Source organism: Epinephelus fuscoguttatus, linkage group LG20, assembly GCF_011397635.1.
Source record: "Epinephelus fuscoguttatus linkage group LG20, E.fuscoguttatus.final_Chr_v1".
Taxonomy (NCBI): domain Eukaryota; kingdom Metazoa; phylum Chordata; class Actinopteri; order Perciformes; family Serranidae; genus Epinephelus; species Epinephelus fuscoguttatus.
This window is the reverse complement of record NC_064771.1, coordinates 28,626,744-28,649,741: the sequence shown is the minus strand read 5'-3', so window position 1 is coordinate 28,649,741 and position 22,998 is coordinate 28,626,744. Positions and strand designations below refer to the sequence as shown.

The 22,998-nt window shown below is 41.6% G+C and overlaps 2 protein-coding genes across 4 annotated transcripts; one reads left to right on the top strand and one right to left on the bottom strand.

The window, feature by feature from the left end:
- Positions 1–1,781: 1,781 nt before the first annotated feature.
- Positions 1,782–11,687, bottom strand: bicral (BICRA like chromatin remodeling complex associated protein). 3 transcript variants are annotated; one of them, XM_049563092.1, is made up of 13 exons: positions 11,619–11,687; positions 9,330–9,384; positions 9,056–9,101; positions 8,711–8,759; positions 8,524–8,589; positions 6,230–7,498; positions 6,090–6,138; positions 5,945–5,985; positions 5,726–5,775; positions 5,483–5,628; positions 5,230–5,324; positions 5,034–5,136; positions 1,782–3,767 (listed from the first exon to the last, which is right to left on the bottom strand). In XM_049563092.1, the coding sequence occupies exons 3-13, from the start codon at positions 9,094–9,096 to the stop codon at positions 3,277–3,279; spliced, it is 2,400 nt and encodes a 799-aa protein (XP_049419049.1). In that variant the 5' UTR covers positions 9,097–9,101; positions 9,330–9,384; positions 11,619–11,687; the 3' UTR covers positions 1,782–3,276. The 3 variants fall into 3 exon arrangements, with proteins under 3 accessions (XP_049419049.1, XP_049419050.1, XP_049419051.1); XM_049563093.1 differs by lacking the exon at positions 11,619–11,687 and adding an exon at positions 10,081–11,576; XM_049563094.1 differs by lacking the exons at positions 9,056–9,101; positions 9,330–9,384; positions 11,619–11,687 and having other exon boundaries at positions 6,230–7,615; positions 8,711–8,760.
- Positions 11,688–13,528: 1,841 nt separating this feature from the next.
- tbcc (tubulin folding cofactor C) lies at positions 13,529–17,845 on the top strand. Its single transcript, XM_049563108.1, has one exon. The coding sequence runs from the start codon at positions 13,563–13,565 to the stop codon at positions 14,598–14,600; it is 1,038 nt and encodes a 345-aa protein (XP_049419065.1). The 5' UTR covers positions 13,529–13,562; the 3' UTR covers positions 14,601–17,845.
- The last annotated feature ends 5,153 nt before the right edge of the window (positions 17,846–22,998 follow it).

Sequence of the window (22,998 nt, the reverse complement as noted above, 5' to 3'; positions counted from 1 at the left end):
TGATATGAGACAAGATATCGTCCTACAGACGACAGATGGCTGTAGGGTCAAAAATATCTAACAACAAACAAGGCGACGGTGGTAGAGGTCTTAATAATGTACCTTTTAATGGAGGTGTAGACGGCAGTGGTCTTCGTAGCCTTTAAATACATCGCAACATGCGGACAGAGAATTCTTTTCTCTGTATAACCAATTCATTCGGTTCTACCACTTTGTCATCTTCTACAATGGTATCTTGCTTGAACTACGCTACACTGCCCCCCAATCTTTGATGGTACTGCTTCGTTTTGTCCATGTTCGGAAGCTTTCAGAAAACTTGCATGAATACAAACAGAGGATTCCATATAAGACTCTAACGTTTTTTGGGGGGGTTTTTTGAGCATAAATGAGCCCCTATGCTGCATTCACGATGTAATCAGACGGACTGTAAATGGGAGATGGAAAACACCTTCGAAATGGCACAAGAAAACAAACCAACAGTCCAGACAAATAGCAGGACAGTTGCATGACGATATTTTGTGATTCTGATGCCGTATTGTTTCAAATAATCTAATTAAAAGTCCATCCCTTCATCTGTTTTCATCCGCTTATCCGAAGCTGGGTCGCGGGGTTAACAGGCCGAGCAAAGTATTCCAGACGTCCCTCTCCACAGCAACGCTTTCCAGCTCCTCCTGGGGGAGCCCAAGGTGTTCCCAGGCCAGACGAGATATGTAGTCCCTCTAGCATGTTCTGGGTCTGCCCCGGGGCCTCCTACCAGTGGAACGTGCCCAGAACACCTCTAACAGGAGGCGCCCAGGAGGCATCCTGATCAGATGCCCGAACCACCTCAACAGGACCCTTTCGACGCGAAGAAGCAGCGGCTCTACTCCGAGCTCCCTCCGGATGTTTTTGAATATATTAAATAAAATCATTTCAGGTTTATTATTTATCTCAATTTTCTAGTAAAGTCCAATAATTATAATGGTTGCCCGTGTTTGGCCGTGTGTGAGGGAGCTAGTTGTAATTCTGTCGTGGAGGACAGCAAAAAGTTGAAATATTTTATTTTTTAAAGGCAAAGCTGTGTACCTTTACATTGCCTCACTTAATTTTTAGTGTCCTGCTCTTATCCACTAAACTGATATTTGATTTGCTGTCTCACGTGATTGCAGCAACAGTCATTAAATCCACATTACTGATCAACAGTTCATCAAAAATCTCGATATTGGGGTATTTTGTACAAAATATCGCGATATTACATTTTCTCCATACTGCCCAGCCCTAATTTTTTATCATGGTGAAATATCACAGTAAGTTTTGTCTCTAAAAGACTAAAAGCAACCCCAACAATACTCCGATACAACCAGAACACAGTGGGAGCTTCAGGGGAAACAGCTTCAGAGGAAGCACTGCAGAGCTGTTGTCACCAGCACAAAGACATAAAGATCTGACGCTGATTCTGGACAAAGCCACACTCTCTCCTATTTTGAGTTTTGGTTGCGCTGCTGAGAGGGAAAAAGAGGAAACGTGTGAACAGAAACACTGCAAAGTGAGAAAAACATCCCGGGGGACTGAAGTGAGCGAACACTTGAGGACACAGAGTATGGCGACCAAACAACCAAACTACATAAAATATAGAGCAGTGTGCATGTATGCAGATTAACACACACACTGGTCGAAATGTCGAGGTGGTAAAGCATAGACAGCCTGATATGATCAATATATAATTATATATGCAGAAGGCAGACCAACATACGTACAATCAGCGACCCTCCAGGATCATTTAAACTATAGACGATATTGTAATCTTCACAGAGCTGGGGAACACGTTACAACAAACAAAAACAGTCGTCTTTTTTAATGTCATTTCTAAAAAATAAATGAGGAAATAAAAATCTAAATTAAAAAAAGGATCATACTGTAACATATCTTCCTCAATCTGAGGACTAAGCTCCCCTTGACACAAACACACTGTGAAATGATAGAAGTGGTTGAGTATTCGTCCTGTGTCTGTGTGTGTCGGGGCTTGCATACCTTTAAGGTACAAAAGAAAAAACGCCAAAGGAAATGTGACTTGAGCACAAGAAAAAAAAAGCATTGCAGAGTACGGTAACACTACTGTATGTCTGTGTGACTAGTCTGACTGGTTTCTAGTGTGAGTAAGAGGTTATCCTTGTTGCAGGCAGCTGAAAGCAGGCGAATAGATTTTAGTTCTGTTCCAAATATTCACATTCGGTTTAGCCTAGCGTACACTGCATGTCAACAAGAGCCACGTGTTCGGATAGTTCCTGAAATGAGCGACAGTACGTTTAGTGCAATTCGTCTATGTGAATGTGTCTCTACGCCTTGGAATCTACTTAACACGTTGTACTAAAGCGTGTGTGTGTGTGCACACTGTGCATGTTTGTAATTTAAGTCAGTGGATATTTTTGAATAGAGCTCCTTCATGTAAACACTTCAAAATAAAAACCTAGAATTAGGCACAGAGTCGTCGTTTTGTCTCTCCTCCCTGTTCTTCAGCATAGGTAGTGGGGGAAATTAACTGGCACTAAATATTAAAGGACAGTTTGGATTTTCTGAGGTCGGGTTGTATGAGGCACTAATGCACAGTCAGTGTATTACACGCACCCAGTTTGGAGAAGCAGCCTGGAGTATCGACAGAAGCTAAGCAAAGTACTTTGGACGAGGGCAGCAGCATAATGTATTTTAGCCATCTAAAAAATACTTCCAGAATTTAAATGTACGTACTAAAGTACGTTTTGCTTCTGCTCCCATCCACAGAAGTACATTGCTTAGTTTCCATGTCAGACTCCAGCCTGCTTCTCTAAACTGGGGGCGTGCCCACCAACATCTACTGTTTGTGCTACACTGACTATGAATAAGGATGTCATCCAATCCCACTTCAAAAGATCCAAACTATCCCTTTAATAATTCCTGTGTGTGAAGAGAGGGACACTCTTATATTCGAGCTACTGAAATTGCGGACCCTACCCCTTAAAATAACTTTAAATTGAAAAGAACATTTTCCATCTGTGAGTCCGCTGCATTGCACACATTCCCGGATCTTTATAGGTAAGTTTAAGTGCCTCAACCCCCCCCCCCCCAAAAAAAAAAACTAAAACAAAACAAACTAAATACATGCTACATGGCCGGAGATGGTTTCACAAAGATAACAGACCTGAAAGAAGAGTTAGCCTCTCTTCACACTGGGTTGTGGGGGAATGCGACAAATATTACAACAGGAGAGTTTTACAACAAAAAAAAAGAAGTTGAAACCATACATTAGGGATGATATCAGTCTTAACATTCCAAGATGCTGTTGACTGCCGCCTCCAGAGCAGAGTCTGTGTCGGGGTGAGGGGGTGAGGCAAGCTGCGGGGGCTGTTGGGGCTGGATCGGGGGGGAGGACAGGTGGTGAGACACCTGGTACTGCGTCTGTCCTCTTGTCGATGCTGCGAAAGCTGAGGGGTTACCTTGGGGATAACTGTTGGCAGCGGTGAGGCTGTTGTTGCTGGCGCTGCTGGGCCCATAGTGTTGCTGGGATCTCTTGAGTTCCAGGACACTCTTGTTTTCTAAGAGTGGAGGGTGGAGTCTATCTGCCGCAACTGGTACTGCAGCTCCACCTCCTCCCGGGTCTCCGTACCCGGGCTGAGAGTCTGTCCTGTATGGCGGCTCTGTAGAGCCTCTGTCAGATGAATGATTCCAGCTACAGCTGGACGACGACTGAGAGGGGAGGGGTTCTTGGAAAAGTTTAGATTTCATCCCACAACAGAAGTCCTCCATGAAGGTGTCTGTAAGACAGAAGATGAGAGGAAGAGTTAAACAAATCATTCAGTGAGATTATTATTTGCTTTACAGGGGCTATATGTAGGATTTATCCCCCTTAACATCTAAGGGGGTGATCACACAGAAATGAGACGCTAGAGACGCGGACGCTTCAAAGCGCTTGAAACGCTGGAAGCGCTTATTCAATGTGCGCTAGCTACTGGTGTCTGATGCTCTTGAAAAGTTGAAAATATTTTAACTTTTCAGCGTCTCCGCGCATCTAGAAACGCGCGTCTAAAAAGAAGTTCGAAAGCACCTGAACACCGGTCAGACGCGCTGCATCACAGGAAAACAACTGTTTTACTGGCGCCGCGCTTCTAGCGTTTCATCTCTGTGTGATCGCCCCCTAACATGAAGACTGCAAATTGTGACCAGCTTAAACTTCTCCCGATTAGAATTCCTTCAGTGTTAATTGGTCAGGAGGTTTTTACTGGGAGCTGAATTATCCGCAGAGGCTTCTCCCTCTCAGGAAACAAACCAGGTGATAAAAACCGGTAAAAACACTGGTGCTGGCTCTTTGCAGTGGGGCTAGTAACTGCAGTCGCCAAAGCGAAAATGCAAATGTCCCTATCTGGAGCCAGTGTTTGGTCTGTCTATTCTGGGCTACTGTGGAAACATGGCAGTGCAACATGGCGGACTCCATGGATAAGGACCCAGTCTCTAGGTGTTTCTCAGAGTCAAGGAAGGATCCTTAAATGGCTGAATTTTAAGGATGTTAAATCATCAAATCCCACTTATAGACTGTTCCAATGTCGAGGATCCTTCACATTCTACTGATGACAGAGTCCTTCTTTCAGAGAATTTTCAAGGATGCATTTGTGTATCCTCAGCAGGTATAAAGTACCCACAATTCTTCGTGCACGATTTGCTGGAAGTGAGCTTGGCAGGATTTAGATAAATATGTCACTTATTTGGATTAATATCTCCAGGAGTTTTTTTATTATACAAGCTCAAAAAAACCTTTGAATTTTTATAAGCTGTGGTCTCTTCTCACGGCAAACCGATATTTTCCCAAACTGTAGATCAAAAGTCTAAAGCATGGTTCCCCACCCATCCTAAGGGCCCTGTCTGATAATGTGACATCACTTTGGCTGTGCAGACACTTGCATTAAGTATAAACCAAGAATGATGCAAGGTTTCTGTGCGTAAAAATTGTCATCTGATGATGGATTTTAAAAAAAAAAAACAACAACTTGGTTGCAAAGTCCTTAACTGTCTTTTTTTCTTTTTACCTGGATCCACAAGTACCATGCGTTTGTCTTGTGTCAGATTGCTGCGCTCCTCTTGGTTGAAGGTCCTGTCGATCATCACCATTTCTGACGACGGACTGGAACGCTGCAAGGAAGGGAGAGACAACCAGTTGGCCCTGTGCTTGTCATAACACGAAAACATGTTTGCATGCAGGTATCTGTGGGTGTGCGAGCCTACCTCAGCTTCCACCATTAGTAGCCGTCTGTATTTGTTGACCATGGCGTGGGTCCTCATCAGCACTTGGGCTGCAACTACCTCAAATTCTTCATCCACTGTAAAAACACAAAACTCTATTTGGATTCAGGTACTTAAATCCTGCAAACACAATTTTACTTTGGCAAATATATGCATAAACACACTATACTTCAGGTCTGCAGTTTTCTGCCTTTGCTGCAGATTTAGAGTAAAGCAAATAAATTCATGGCTGTACCCTGTGAGAACTCCTCCTGGCTGGGTGGAGCCCCCTGGAACACGTGGTAAGGGAGGAGTCTTTGCAGTGCATCATTGATTGAATTGAATCGACGCTGATCCGGGGTCTGAACTCCAGCGTGATCCTTCCTCAGCTGTTGTAAAATCCTAAAGAGATGACAGGAAAAAGAGACAAGCTCCGTCAATGGCTGACAACAAGTGAAAAAAAAGGTGAAATAATAGAGTCAAAAACACAAATTCTCACATTTCTCCTCTTGTAAGTGGCGGAAGGGCCGGTCTCTTCTGAGCACTGACCTATAAAGAGAAAGTGTGCATAATACAGTTGTCATAATACCACCAATGTCGTCCCTATCTATGGATAAGTACATCATACAACCTGAATTCAAATATTCCAAACTATACCTTTAAATATACACCATATACATGAGTGCAAAACAAATAGGGTGCAGGATGAGTGATATACCTGTGAGTTCAGCTTTGAATCTTGAGTCATGGTTGTCATGGCTAAAAAGAGATCATACAAACAACAAGGCAACCTCATTAAGTGCTGCTGACTTTAAATTTAAATACATCATACACCGAAAAAAAAATGAATCAGCCTGTGTTACCATGGATGCTGCTGAGCTGCACCTGTTTGAGGGCAGGTGATGAAGAATTCTGAAAAATTAAAATGAAAGTGATATCAGTCAGATGGCAGCTTTCAGGAGAGAGAAAACAGGCGAAAACAAAGTGAAACTTGCGATGGTACCTGTCTGTAGTCTTGTTCCTGCGTCACAGTACCAGCTAAAGGGGACAGAGAAGTGCAATTCTGAGTTTGAGTCACTAGAAGGCGCTGAACAGGGCTAGCCGACACTTGGCCTTGACCACCGATCCCCGCCGTCGCTGGGCCAACCAGAGTCAGCCGCCCCGGAGCGCATGATGTCTGTACGGGGGCGGGGTTCGCACATGAAACTCCGGTCCATGTTTGAGTTACACCCCCTCCCACCTGACTCCTGTTGACTACTCCCTGATTCAATATTAGCTGGCCTCCTGGTTGTGCGGTGAAGTTCTGCCCTGCAACAATCTGCACCGCATTCTGACTGGTAATGAGGGTGTTTGAGTTGGGGTCGGCGGGGCCGTTGTGGATGGAGCTGGCCGGAGTGAGTGCCAAAGAGCTGGGCAGCAAGTACTGCCCAGGTGGTATATTTGTCTGGGCCTGTGCTTGTTGCTGCTCCAGGGGCGGCTGCACTACAATGGAGCCATTGGCTGTGTACTGTCCCCCAGGAGAAGCCGTGTTAGCGTTAACTACATTTGCAAGGGTGGTGGGAGTGGGCTGAAGACCAAGGCTGTAGACAGTCTGAGCCCCAGCTTGAAGAGGTTTAGGCTGAATGGGTCTGACAAGAGTCTGGGTCCCTCCCGGGCCTCTCTGGATGATGATGTTTTGAAGGGGGATGTTTTTGAAAGGCAAACCAACTTGGCCTTGGGTAGGGGCAAACACCTGCCCCCCTGCTGCTGTCCCCGCTGCAGTTACAGGCGCCCCCGCCCTCAGCACAAGCTGAGGAGTTCTCTCCAAGCTGCTCAGAGTCATCACGCCACCACCGGCCCCAAACGAGCCCAACACCTGTATGTGCTGGGCAGAACCATTGGGCAGCTGGGACACCCCTTGCAGGAACTGGCCTGTGGGGAAAGCAGCTGTCGCCGTGGTCACCACACCCACTCCTCCGCCATAACCCCCAGAAACCAGCTGGGAGGGGAAGGGAACAGGAGCCTGCACCAGAGTGGGAGCAGGCTGGGAGTCTAGTAAGGCCTCCTGGGCCAGCGTCTGTTCCGTGATGTCAGCCTCCATGAGAGACTTCTGGAGGATGTCAAAGGGCTGGTCCTCTCCCCCAAGATCCACCCCTCCAGGGGAGTTCCCAGACCCCAATTCATCCTCGATAAATGAAAGGCTGCTGGAGAGCTGGAGGCCTGCCCCTGCTGAATCCTCGCCGAATTCACCCATTGTAGAGGAGCCATCCTTGAGGCCAGCGTTGGAGCCAGCCTGAAAGAAGCATTTAGAGAAAATGAGCGTGGAAAACAACAGTGTTTGCATGTGAACAGCATATTAGACAGACTTCCCTGTAGGTCCGTCTTATACAACAGTGAGGCTTTTTACAACCTGTGCAAAAAAGGAAATTACACCATTAACCTTTAATAATATAACTTTTATCTTCTCACAAAATGACACTTCCCCTTATTCAAATATTCCTACACTAACAAACTTCCTTTGCTGTTTAAGGTCCAGTGTGTAGGATTTATGGAGATATACTTGCAGAAATGGAATATAACAACTATGTTGTCCTTTCTGTTTGTTCTGGAGAGGAAGAGAACTCTGCGGATAATTCGGCTCCTGGTAAAAACCTCCTGAGTGTGGTGGATCATGCATTATCAGACAAAGGAGGTGAGCACACATTAGCAGGTGCCGCTGTCTGTTACAAGCCAAACAGCATTGGAAAGACACTGATTTTTACCGTGAAACTGCTTTATTCTGTGTTTTTACCAGTTTTAATCACTGGGCGTGTTTGTTTCAAAGAGGAAGAGAACTCTACGGATAATTCAGCTCCCAGTAAAAACCTCCTTATCGTCAGAATCGTGCATTATCAGAGAAAAAAGGTGAGCACACATTAACAGGCGCTGGGCTAGCAGGCTGTCTGTGACAAGCCGAACAGCATTGTAAAAACACTGATTTTTAATTTGAAACTGCTTTATTCAATGGTTTTACCGGTTTAAATCACTGTGTCTGTTTGTTCTAGAGAAAAGGACATCTCTGCAGATAATTCGGCTTCCAGTAAAAACCTCCTGAACGCTGAACACCGAAGAAATCCTAACCGGGAGTTCATGCTTGGCACACAGGAGAAGTTACGCTGGCTGCAATCTGCAATCCTCAACACTAGATGCAACTAAATCCTACACACTACTTCTTTACGAGTGTTGAATAGATTATCTCCATAAAAAGTGAATCATAACAATAGTACGATGGTCAAATTTTGTTATCAAGTCTGTTATGGTGAATCAAGCTTTACTCACGGTGTCACTAGAAAAGAAGGATCCATCCGACCCATAAGCTGCATTGTTTACATCATCCTCCTCAATCTGTAGAAACAAAACAGAGTTTAACAGATAATCAGTAGTCTTTATGCATTAAAATGAAAATAACAATTCGGACACACTTGGTAAGGAATGACTGTAGATACATGCTGAAAGAGTCACTCACAGACTTGCTGTTGCTACCATGGAGATAGTCATTCAATGCATCCACATCTCTGAAAAAGAGATTTTTCACATTTAAAAATGGCTCAACTGGTCCAGAGTAGAATAACAGAATATGCTTTGTAATAAATCTCTTGTGAATAAGATTATTAACTTCCCTAATTCAACAAAACAATAAATAAAAAGTTTGCAGAAGCTTTGGCATTGATTTTTAAGAGGAACCCTTGTAATATTACCTAATTACTAAAGCAAAACTTCAGGACAAATGTAAAAATGTGTGTCCACACTGTGATTGAAAGTGAAGGTATGTCTATAATGTAAATACCAGCTTTATAAACGGGGCTTTTACCCTAAAATATCCAGAAGATGGCGATCGTCCTCATCATCCATGACACCTGAAAGAATATCAGGATATTGGGACAGAATGAAGCAGGTGATCAGATGGCTAGTATGAATTTAACATTATGTAATCCATGTTTTAATATGCATGAATCAGTGACTAGTAGCTTCATTAATCATGACAATAAACCTCAGTGGATCATTTTGTTGTTACTCTGAGGTGGTGGTGTATGAGCTGTGAAGGCTTAGCATATGTATCATCATATTAAGGACGTCTCACTCACAGATTTTCCAGCAGGAAGCATGAATTCAGTCATTTAACACCCTTGGCTTCGTGGGCTGCAGGGTGAGAAACTACATTCAGTAATGACACAAAATTAAACGTGTGAAAAATACAAGGTGTGGGAGTGTTGCAGAGGATGGTGAGATAAAAAAGAAAAAGATGGATGTGAAATGAGGGGTGGAGAGGAAGAAGAAAGGGGGGGACAGATATGTTATTGAGTGCTATGGGAGATCTGTATAGGGCCGGATGGCCTTCATCCCCTCCTACAGATGTTTGTCTGTGACACATAAACTCCCACCCATTGCCCTCCTCTGCTGTCCCACACTGGTTGTCTGCACAGACTGAAAATGGCCATTACAGTGGAAATAACTCCACCCTGCTCCATTTATACCTTGAATGGCTGTTGGAGTTTTACACAGAAAGAGCTATTGGCTTTATGTTGTGTCAGCCAGCTTAAGTATGCAGCTATCTTTGTGATACATTATAAAAGGGTGACAAAACCAAGCCCATGAGCACTAATCTGATCCAGCAGTTATGGGTTTTGAGTGTTTGGATATCTATCAAGTTGTCTATTTAATTTATGTGGAGCATATGGTGAGGGAATATATGAGCTGTTAATGACTAAAGCAGTTTTGACTTAAGTATTTGGTATTTAAATGTTAGGTTGTGTTGTACAGTGTTGGAGAAATGTAAGCTGTGTTCCTGGGTAAGTGCAAAACGTCTCAACTGCAGTGCTACAAAATGGCTGTTACCATGCCATAGGCTGTCTTCACAACAGAGCCACGTTCAGCCTCCATCTTTAGTGCAGGGAGAACAAAGAACGACAGGGCTGCCGTACAAAACAGGCTCTGTAAACTGACTGTGACGTGACTTTTAAACACCAAGAAACCTGATTGAGTTAAGCATGTTACAGAGTATTGTCTTTTATTTAACATCTATAATAAAAACGACGACATTTTCTCGTCATGAGGGGGAATGCTAACACAGGCAGTGAGGCTCCTTTGTCATTTAGAAGTGGACACAATGCTGTAAAAAATGTAAGGAAGCAGCGTAGGCCATTACGAACAAAAAAATGGAAACCAAACTATTAACTTAGGAACGTTTTATTTCACAATAAAAAGCTTAAAATGCTGTTTATGTGTCGAATAAAACACAAAACAGTAAATTATTTAATAGTCGAACGACACCAACGAAAGCAATCGTTAGTTCGAACGCGTTACCAACGTTCAAAATTTAACTGTCAATTTAAAACGTTAGCTACATTTGAAAAAAAAAAAAAAAAAGACAACAGAGCTAAAGTGCCTTTGCTGTTAAAAATGGCCGTTTAAAGTAGCTCAAAGCAACTAAGTTTGCGGCTCTGTTGTCAGCTTTAACCACGGCCGTCGGATTAAAACCATCTTATCCGAGGAGTTTGGCCATTTTTGTGTATTTTAAAGCTATTTCGTAGTCTCCGCAGTCCGCCCTAGCATACGTGCTTCCACGCAGACCAAGCTAGTCCCCGCTGTCGTCCTGCTACTGGTGCCGTGTGTGCTACCGCCGGTTGGTTTAGTAAGCCAGCTAATGTACAGCTTGCAAGTTTTATTTCCAAAAATAGACTGAATCGACAGAATGATAATCGCATTCAAGCAGCACAAAACGCCCGTCGTCCAGCTCCAGCCTGCCTGTGGCTGGTCGTCGCTGACGTGATCTTTCTTTCTCTGTTGGGGAGGCTTTCATTTGTCCTCTATGTGGCTCATCTGCCAGCATGAAAAACGTCACATTTGTCTCCATATACCCGAACCGACGCGTTTCAACCGGGGGGATTCTGCGGCAGCCCGTGTTCTGGTCGGGTAGCTCTCCGGGCAGGACGCTCCGCGACATTTTAACGATAAACCCCGGCCTGTTCTGGTTAGCTAGCCGCGGTGTCGACGACGCCTTGTTTTGCAAATGTCGGGTGGAATTCGTCGAAAATGCCGGAGGACTAAAGCCGTGCCGCGCCATACATATTTATCCCGATTAGCACAACATAAAGACGACTCAAAGAGGCAAACCCTTTACTCCTGTCTCACTCCTCTTGAAACCCAATATCTCCATTTGGCAACTTTTAATTTGCTCCCCCCTCCTTCTCCTCCTCCTCCTTCTCCCTCTCCCACTCATATATTTTTCTCACTGTCCCTGTTCTGTCTCGGATAGATTTTTCTCTCCGCTCAAACTCTCTTCCCTCCCTGAAGGAAGGGAGGAAGGAGGTTGTGTGTGTTTTTTCCTTGAAATTTTTATCACAAAATTATAATACACTCAAAGGGAAACTCACCGTCATGAAAAAGCAGTGCCTTGTCAACGGGGTTTCCTCGCCATCACCGCACGGGTTGTTGGGGTAGTGCACAGAAACAAGGCAGCCCAAATCACCAGTCCACAACGGTACAATACGACTCTCCAAATATGAGTAGGAAATGCAAGAACAACCGCGTGTAATTAATATACACATTTTTTTTTTATATTAATATGAATTATGACGACGTGTTTCACTGTCCTAATGAATAGCAGATAAATGTTATTAGACTTAATCATTACCAACGGTAGAGGGCGGGCCTCTGGTGACAGTGCCACACCTTGCTGTTGCTCAGGTATGATCATAGTTACTGTAGATATAAGTGCTGCCTGGTTACCTGCTAATACACAGATCTTACACTCAGGTGATAATTATTATTGTACGGAAATGAATTTGTTGTTGTGTTTTGAAGAGATCCCACTGACATTGCATTTTTTATTTAGTTTTTAAAAATGATATTAATATTTTTATATCATTTTTTCCTGTGATATTCCACCCCACACTGTATATAAATATATTATAAATATTAAATGTGACATTATGTAATACCATAATACATAAAATGGCAGGTTTTAAGTGTTATTCAAGAGAGAGTTGGAGATTTAAAAGGTTACTGAGTGCATGTCAAGGGTCAAGGATGACACGAAATGTTAATTTCAGGGTGGGGATTTTTTTAAAATTAATTCTTCTTCTCTACTTATTATTATTATTTATACATTAGCGTAATGCACATTCTGTTTTTTTTTTAATTTTTCATTTCAATGTACATTTTTATTTTATTTTATTTTTGCTTCTGCCATAAACGAAAATATAGGCTACATAACACTCTCATGAATACGTAGTAACATCAGGGAAAATTAGAAATAAACAAAAAAATATATATATAAATAGTACCTGACACAAAAATTGTGTATTAAATTGAGTATAAAAATAAAAACAAGTTAACATAAAATCATGAAATCATAAAATCATGCTTATCATAGTTCGAATTGTAGGCCAAATATTTTTAAAATACCAATAGACTATTTTTAATTATTATCTATTTATTTATTCATTTATTTATTTTTGTACACATCTTAAAAGCTGTTCCACATCTTGGCTTCTACACACTAAAAAAAAATAAGATCCAAAGGAGCAATATCAATAAATTTTGACTATGCTTAGTTTATCTATAACACCTGTAAATATTCTGGTACCTCGCCATTTATGCACATACATAGGCCTACAATTACTTAGTAATATTCTACACTTAAATGGGAATTAAGGAAATGAAAATATTTTACATTTAAAAATATATTTTGTACAATATGTAAACAGCTTTAATGCTTATGGAGAGCTAAAAATGCATGCGACAGACTCAACCCAACTCTTTAATGTACATTTATATCTACTAACAATAAAAAAAAACCCGTTTGTATTAGGCAAGGCAGCTTTATTTTTATAGCACATTTTATACATAATTCAAAGTGCTTTACAGAGCAATAAAATATAAAACATGATAAAGGATACAGAAAGGAGTAAAGGAAAATAAGGAACATGAATTCCTACATTATTTAATTTTTTTTTTAAATATTTTATAAAAAAATATATATATATTTTTTAATTTGTTTTACAAGTTTTGATTTTAAAAAAAAAAGCAAAAGGTGCAAAGATAAAAATGAGTTAAAATTAGGCAGTGTATTCAAATATTTGGGACAAACACTTCAACTATTACCAACAATTTTAATTAAATATTTTCATTTTGGTGGGTTAAATGTTAATAAAACCTAAATAGATTGATTATATTTGATTTTTAATTCATTTTTTAACTGCCCTGACATGTCCGATACAGCAGGTGGCGGTAAGCAGCTTTAACTTTGGCTCGCAATAGCCACGAAGAAGAAAGTGTTCCGTTATCACTTCCGCAACATCTGACAGTGCAATAACATGGATGCTATGGCCGAAGTGAGTCAGGAGAACGGTTTTGCCGGTGAAAGCGGTGCAGCCAGGATCCAAGAGCGGCTCCAGAAGCGGCACCAGGCGAGAGCAGAGGACGCCGAGCGGAGGAGGGAGGCTAAAGAGAGCCGGTCTGTGGCGGAGGAGAAGGGCGAGTATTTCTCCAGCACCTTCAACACGGAGCGGGCGTCCATCGAGGAGCTGCTGTCCGGCTGCTCCGGAGCCGAGCGGGCTGTGGTGACTCAGAAACTGGAGGAGGCGACGGCCAGAACGCTCCAGCTGCAGAAGTTCCTGAACGACAGCTTGTTGTTTCTGACGCAGTACGAGCTGAGCAAAGCCCAGGCTGCTCTGCAGAAACTCCAGACCTCCCTCACTGAGATCAGAGAGGAGGCTCTGCCCAAGAAGAAGTTCACCTTCCGGGCTCGAACCAAGGCAGCAGATAAAGCTCCTGCACCTGTGTCAGACACACCTGATGCAGGCGTACCTGCAGATGCTGGTGGCACCGAGGTGGACGGAGCCGCAGCCCCAGAGCAGTGCGGCTTCTCCAACATGGACAACATGTCTCTGACAAAGACAGCTGAGGAGATCCAGCAACGAGACGTGCTGCTGACTCACCTGACCAACTGCAAGGTGCGTCTGTTCGGCTCCCCCAGCACGCTGCACCTGAAACACATCGACAGCTGCGAGATCCTGTGCGGACCTGTGTCCAGCTCAGTGTTCCTGGATCACTGTAGGAACAGCACCCTGGCCATCCCCTGTCAGCAACTACGGACCCACAACACCGCGGACACACAGGTGTATCTGCACGTCACCAGCCGGGCCATCATAGAGGACTGTAGCGGGGTGAGCTTCGCCCCTTTCTCCTGGTCTTATCCCACCCTGGAGGAGGACTTCGCCGTGTCTGGCTTAGACCAGGAGCGGAACAACTGGAGCCAGGTGGATGACTTCAACTGGCTCGCTGCGGGGACGCCGTCCCCAAACTGGACTGTTATTCCAGAAGCAGACAGGAGAACCAAGTGGGACCCCTAGAATCAAACTTCTTATTCATTTTCCAAAGGAGCATGTGTTAGCCCAGATACACTCATGTAGTCTTGTTCATGTTAGTTCACAATCATCATTTGCGTCCATGAACAGCACTTACATTAATTTTTAGTGCAGCAGTTGTTGGCAGATGTAACTCAAAGCAGGGCAAATGAGCAGTTTGTATGATGAGGTTAAAAATCCACCTGTTGTATCAGCCAAAATCACAGTGGGACTCGGCTGAGACGGTGTATCCACCTGTTTGCCAAATTTAAACTCTAGTTTTGATTATCGCAGCTCATATGTCATTGCTTACACTGAGCAAACAGTTGAAACTAAAAAGCAAAATGCAAAACTGAGTGATGATTGCACACAGAGAAAACTGGACTCTCCAAATTAACACTAATGCCTATTTGTTCCTGTGGTATCTCAAAATTGGTACATATGTTCAGCCAGTATTAGTTTATCACAGATATATTGGTATTGTATTTTCAGTTCAGAAATGTTAAATAAAACTGTGAAACGTCTTGTACGGAACATATCTTGCTCACAATTATTTAAAAATCAAATGTAAGGCATTCTCATCAAAACTCTTAGTTGAACCTGTGTGTTTGCCCTACATATACACTCAGTTGCCGGTTTATTAGGTACACCTAGCCAGAAGTCATGACGGTTTTGATGGTAATTTGATGGCGATTCAGCTTTATCCTCCTGAGACCCTGTGTCCTCTTAAGGACATCATATTATGGGTTTCCTGCACCTTATACTTCATTCTGTTTAACTTAGACCTGTTGTCCTTGTTTGCGGACACTTCTTTGTGCCATCTATTGGTAGTCAGAGCACAATACACTGATCCATGTAAAAATAAGATGGCAGCCATCTCTGCCAAGTCAGTCTGCAGCTGATCCCGACACAAAAGTGGACATGGTCCAAAACCTGATCACAGTTTATGGTTAAAAATTGTTTATTTATGATTCATAATGTTTGTAGTTTGATATGGCAACAAATTTGACCAATTTTAGCAACAGTAACAAGCTAAGACATTGTCAATTAGGAAGTATTCATCTGAGGACATTAGGACTTTATTGTCGTCTCGTTTGAGGACATAGGGACTTTATTGTTGTCTCGTTTGAGGACATTGGGACTTTATTATTGTCTTGTTTGAGGACATTGGGACTTTATTGTTGTCTTGTTTGAGGACATTGGGACTTTATTATTGTCTTGTTTGAGGACACTGGGACTTTGTTTTTGTCTTGTTTGAGGACATTGGGACTTTATTATCGTCTTGTTTGAGGACATTGGGACTTTATTATTGTCTTGTTTGAGGACACTGGGACTTTGTTGTCGTCTTGTTTGAGGACATTGGGACTTTATTATCGTCTCATTTGAGGACATTGGGACTTTATTGTCATCTCGTTTGAGGACGTTGGGACTTTATTGTCGTCTCGTTTGAGGACATTGAGACTTTATTATCGTCTTGTTTGAGGACATTGGGACTTTATTGTCGTCTTGTTTGAGGACATTGGGACTTTATTATCGTCTTGTTTGAGGACATTGGGACTTTATTGTCGTCTCATTTGAGGACATTGGGACTTTATTGTCATCTCGTTTGAGGACATTGGGACTTTATTATCGTCTCGTTTGAGGACATTGGGACTTTATTGTTGTCTCGTTTGAAGACATTGGGACTTTATTATTGTCTCGTTTGAGGACATTGGGACTTTATTATCGTCTGGTTTGAGGACATTGGGACTTTATTGTTGTCTCGTTTGAGGACATTGGGACTTTATTATCGTCTGGTTTGAGGACATTGGGACTTTATTGTTGTCTCGTTTGAGGACATTGGGACTTTATTATCGTCTCGTTTGAGGACATTGGGACTTTCTTGTTGTCTCGTTTGAGGATATTGGGACTTTATTATTGTCTCGTTTGAGGACATTGGGACTTTCTTGTTGTCTTGTTTGAGGATATTGGGACTTTATTATTGTCTCGTTTGAGGACACTGGGACTTTATTGTTGTCTCGTTTGAGGACATTGGGACTTCGTTATCGTCCCGTTTGAGGACTTTATTGTTACCTCGTTTGAGGACATTGGGACTTTATTATCGTCTCATTTGAGGACATTGGGACTTTATTATCGTCTCATTTGAGGACATTGGGACTTTATTATCGTCTCGTTTGAGGACATTGGGACTTTATTATCGTCTCATTGGAGGACATTGGGACTTTATTATCGTCTCATTGGAGGACATTGAGACTTTATTATCGTCTCGTTTGAGGACATTGGGACTTTATTATCATTGACAATATTTTGTTTTTTATACGTATCAGGTCCTACTGATCCCAAATAACTAGGAGAAATTAAAAATACGGACTAACGAAAGTTCGGGTCTCAGGAGGACATGGTCATTTTGGAGGTTGCAGTATGTAGTGATTATACAGAGTTTTACATACTGTTAAGCTCCTGCTGATTCATTCTTACATATTCCAGTGTCAAAAACAAATTCACTTCTGGTTGGAATCGAATATTTTAAGGTCAGAGGGTGAAACTGTTCTGCTAACGGCTTAGCCATTGTGTTATATTCACAAAAAGTACATGATCATTAATCTGCATCTGAACACAGTAACTCAACCACCTGGACCTCAGAGCTGTCTGTCTATTAAAAGAAGAGAATGTGACTCACTGTAAGAACATTTAAAAGTTCTTTTCACTAACAAACGCTGGTATTTTTCTGCTTCCTGTTTCCTTTTGTTATTGATAATAACCCTGAAACCCATGGTATAATAATTAGTATCATTAAAAGCATTGTTCAGATCATTATTACATTCAACAGCTTTAAACCAGTTACACAATCAGTCTTCATTATACTGGATCTGAATACTTGAACAAAGGACAGATGATGAGCCGCGTGCTGAAATTACGTGCCTTTATGCAGCTGAAGACCTCCAACCCTGAACAGCACTCAAAGTCTTCAGTGGTGCTCTGATCCTCCAGTATGTAACTAAATCTAGTCTGTACTTTGTAAACAGGGACATTTAAAAGTGACTGCGGTTGAAATGAGGTGCAAATAAAGAGTCTTCCTGCTCAACAACATGTTTGTATCTGGTGTTTTATATCAATGATCATGATTCGTTTTTAATTTTCTTGTTAAATATAACCAGCCCATTTACAAAACAAGACAAATTAATATAAAGCAGATCCAAACAACAAAAACAGTAAAAGTACAAAACATACTAAAACCAGTAAAACTAAAGTAAGACACCAAAAAGTTGAAAATAACAAATAAAAACATACTGAAACTAGTAAAATAAAATAAATAAATAAAAACATACTGAAACTAGTGAAACTAAAACAAAAAATAAAAACGTACTAAAACTAGAAAAACTGAACTAAAACAACAAAAAAGTAAAAAAAAAAACACTAAAACTAATAAAAACAAAGCTAAAACAAAATAAGTAAATAAAATAGAATTAAAAAAATTACTGAAACTAGTAAAACTAAACTAAAACAACAAAAAATAAAAACAGTAAAACTAGAAAAGCGAAACTAAAACAACAAAAAAGTAAAAAATAAAAACACTAAAACTAGCAGAACAAAACTAAAACAAAAAAGTAAATAAAACAAAACAAATACATACTAAAACTAGAAAAACTAAACTAAAACAAAGTAAAAAATAAAAACACAAACTAGTAGAACAAAACTAAAACAAAAAAAGTAAATAAAATAAAACAACATACTAACGCTAATAAAACTAAACTAAAACAACAAAAAAAGTTAAAAAAAATAAGTTTTAAAACAAAACATACTGGGTCTCATTCATGAAACGTGAGCAGAAGGAATTTGTGTGTAAACTGTTCGCAGATGGAAATTTACGTGCATGTTCGCATTCATCAATATTTTAGTAGCTCCGATCTTTTCGTAGCTACTAACAAAATCTACTCCTGGTCCTGACCACTCGTAGTGCTTGTGTAAATTTAGTAAAGCACATAAATATTGCTTGTCACTACTGGAAATTACAATTTTAATTCATATTGCACTCTGTTATGTACACAACACACAGATGCCTTTGAAACACGTCATCTAAACATGACAAAAATATTAAAAATATAACACATTTAGTTAAATTAGTTGGCAGTTAGCAGGTTTAAGATCCAGATTAGATTCATGATTATGAATTATCTATGTAAATCGACTCAATAGATTACACGCTCTTTCTACATGTTGAATGATGATAATAAAAATATCCATAAGGACAGCCGGATCACAGCCTCTTCGGCCTTGGTGCCTGGGTTCAGCAGGAGCAGCAGGAGCAGCAGGTGGGGGAGTTACGAAGGAGCATGCGCCAGCTGAAAGAATTATTTGAGACAACACGTTTTTTGTTTTGTTTTGTTTTTTTGTGGCTTTTTGATCATTTGAATGAATAAATCTGATTTGAAAAATGTTTAATTTACGTTGTATTAAACAGAGCTTTAGGCTATTAAGATTCAAATAATTTGAAGACGATGCATACAAAACTGCTGTAGGCTATATGTTATCCATATCATTTGTTAAAATAAATGTTAAATAGCTCTACATTCTGACAGCCATCACTGATTTCGAGTTTATCCGTTACGCACAGAACATTTCTGGTTTCCTGTTCCCACAAATGAATCTTCTGTTTGTTTGGTGACCGCTGTATTTTTTGTGTGTGCTAATGCACTTCTGCCTCCAGTTTCAATTCAAACCATTTACGCTTCACCTCTGACATGGTTCTTTGTACTACGGAGACAACATTAACAGCATCTGTTACCTCCCTCCAGGCCTCCGCTTTGCCTGTCCCTGTCACTCCACTACTAACTGAAGAAAATAAAATGTTTTTTCTTAAGTCCACTTCAAAATTATTTCGATCTCCGCTTCGGAAAAATTCTTTTTTCTTTCTCTCTCTTTCTTTCTTTGCGCCATGACTGACAGGTCGACTGGATGCACCTACACCTCCTTATATGGTGGTCATTGGATATTCATGGGCAGGGGTTTATGCCAGAGATGGGACCAAGTCACACATGTGCAAGTCTTAAGTCTCAAGTCTTAACCTTCAAGTCTCAAGTAAGTCCCAAGTCATTTTTTCTTGGGCAAGTAAAGTCACAGGTTATGTCAAGTCAAGTCAAGTCACCTTATTATTGTAATTTTACCTGCAGAATCTGATCTTAATAAAGTGAAAAGACAAGATTTAAGTAACTGTCAGTAAACATTGACTTCCTCGCTGCAGTGTTTACTTTGCAGGAACGACCCCCATGCGTGAGCGCGCGCACACACACACACACACACACACACACACACACATACACTAACCAAGGCAGCGGCCAAAATCACCCATTTAGCTCATTAAACTCTGTGTTGCTCGTTCATAAAATGTACAGCCGGTCTTGTGATGAACCGGTTGGAATGTTCGCTCACGTTTTCTTGTGTTAATGTTAGCAAATAAATTAAAAAACAAGTTCCACCAAACCGACCCACCTCCCCACCCCACCCCCGTATGGTATAAGCTAACGTTAGCTGACTACCGACTAACCAGATAATATTAGCTAATTAACAAGCGCTAACTGGGCAGAATGGCTCTTCAAATGACGAACAAAGTTTGAAGTTGTCGCCTGGCTGTCCGAGATGTTTATGCCACATGTCTTGCACTGTGCTGTTCATCTTTTGCCGTAATAATGGTAATTCTGAAAGCCGAAGACGATGACTCTCGGTACCCCTCCCGCTGACATGTTGATGCCTATCTGATATAAGAGGGCCTGTTTCTCCAATAAACACGTAAGGTACGTAGAGAGGGCATGACTGATTGACAGGGTAGTGATCCAATCATGACAACGCCATTCTCAGCCTGCGCTCCTACCAGGTAATCGACATTAGTTTTTAAATTAATTTATTAATTTTATATTCTAACCGAAAACATGATGTGAATAACACTCAAGTCATTCAAGTCATCATGTCTCAAGTCAAGTCAAGTCCCGAGTCTTTAACTTCCAAGTCTGAGTCAAGTCTCAAGTCTTTTATTTTTTGTCAAGTCACAAGTCACAATGACTCGAGTCCCCATCTCTGGTTTATGCTAATTGCTGATTACCGAGAGTGCGCTGTCACTTTACGATGGATTGGCATTCATGATCATACATATGTGTTTACGATCAAATCTGAGTTTCCCGCGGCGTTCCTGAATCCGCAGTAGGTTTTTAATAGCGTAGGCTTTTATGTGCAAATCTACACACAGATTTACTCACTTTTCACGAATGAGACCCACTGAAAACAGTAAAACTAAACTAAAACAACAAAAAAGTTTTTAAAAAGTGGCTGGATGAATGATGTAATAAAAGAGGGGACTGTGCCTTTAATGCTCTAATAGCATTTTGCAGAAACAACAAGCCCTGAGCTTAGCTGCTGCTGTAAACAATGCTGCAGCTCTCATGTCGTCCACAGTGAAGTCTGAGGGAGTCAGAGGAGGCAGGTCAGGGAAGGACCTGGCTGTGGTCAGCATAAGTATCTGGCTCGTGATTGTGACGAACACAGTGTTGATTCTCACTGCCAACACAGCACGCAACAACAAGACAATAATACAGGGCTGGCCCTAGACCTCTGGGGGCCCTGAACAGGATTTGGTTTGGGGGGGGGGGGTTGTTGTAACCTATTCGCATGACACTAAACCAATGTGTGTGTTGTAAATAAAGCAAACATTATCCTCAACTCAACCCAACTCAATATATCCACAGACACCTCGTAGCTACACATTCGAGATCCAAAATAGTGATTTAGCCAACACAACAGTACAACTAAACACAAGACATGTCAGACAATTATCTTTTCATTTACCTGAATTTGCATGATGGGGTCGACAATCGATTCACAGCAACATGATGTAATATAGTGATAGTGATAGTGGACACAGGAAGTGGTACAAAATGTGAAATGGGTCATTCCAGCACCCACACTCTATGACGGATACATCATCTCACTCCTGTGTGCACGGTCTGACTGTCATAGAAAAGGACGGCTCTGTCAGCTTGCAGCTTTTATTATCGTTTTTATTTTATTTTATTTTATTTACCATAGCATTATGGGGATGCTTGTTTTGTAGGGTACTGTAGCTTTAATTATATTATACAGTGGTGGAAAGAAGTTTTTGGACACCCCATGCATTTGTGAAATATTGCATTAAGAATCACTCTTAGGTCTTCAAGTGCAATTTCTTTTAGTACAGTCACAGCCAAAATACTAAATAAATCCTAAAAAAGCCATTAAAAACTTAAAATTGATTGGTTCCATAAAAATACATAAGAAATTTTGAGTATTGGGTCATTTTGGTACCAGTGATGAAGATCGTTCTTTTTATTAAAAGACACAATTTTTGTTGCCAAGCTTCGTGTCTACATAAAGCCAGCACATCTGAAAGTTCTTCAGACACAAAAATGGCTAAAACAAGGAACCTAACGCAGGAAACACGCCTGAAGATAAAGATTCTCAGCCAGGAAGGGTACAGCTGCCGCCAGATAGCCAGGAAGTGCAGATGCAGTCCTTCAGCAGTTGGATACACTCTGCAGAAATACAGACGAACCAACAGCTTGGAAGACAAACCAAGATCTGGGCGTCCAAGGGTTTCTTCAGCAAGAAATGACCGCATCCTGATCCGCATGTGCAGGCAAACCGCCGAATGACATCACAGGAGCTTCAGCAGCAGTGGTCAAACCAAACTGGTGTCCAGTGTTCCACCCGCACAGTACGTGGCCGAGCTTTTAGATCATGGCTTAAGGTCCGACAAGGCTATCAAGAAGCCCCTGATCAATGAGAGACAGAGGTTAGCCCGGCGTCGTTGGGCCCAGGCACACAAGAACTGGACAGCCAGGAATTGGAAGAAGATTTTGTGGTCAGATGAGTCCAGTTTCCAGCTTTATCTTCCTCCTACTAATGTGAGGGTCCGCAGAAGGCCAGGCGAAGCATTATCTCCAGCATGTACAGTACCTACTGTCAAGCATGGTGGAGGCAGTATCATGGTTTGGGGATGCATGAGTGCTGCTGGTGTTGGTCATCTCACTGTCTGTGATGGCACATTGAACTCTACCAAGTATTGTACCATTCTCGAAACCCACATGCTCCCTTCTGCGCGTGCACTGTTCCGTCGAGGTAAAAACTGGATGTTTCAACAAGATAATGCCCCTTGCCACACATCCAAGGCCAGTAGAACTTGGCTGCAGGAGCACAGTATCCAGGTCTTAGAGTGGCCAGCTCAATCCCCGGACGTGAGCCCCATTGAAAATCTGTGGTGGATTATCAAAAGGTCTGTTTCAAAGCATAAACCAAAGAATTTAGAAGAATTAAAAGCAGTAATTCAAGAAGAATGGGACAAGATTACCCCTCAACAGTGTGAAAGGCTCGTGGGAAC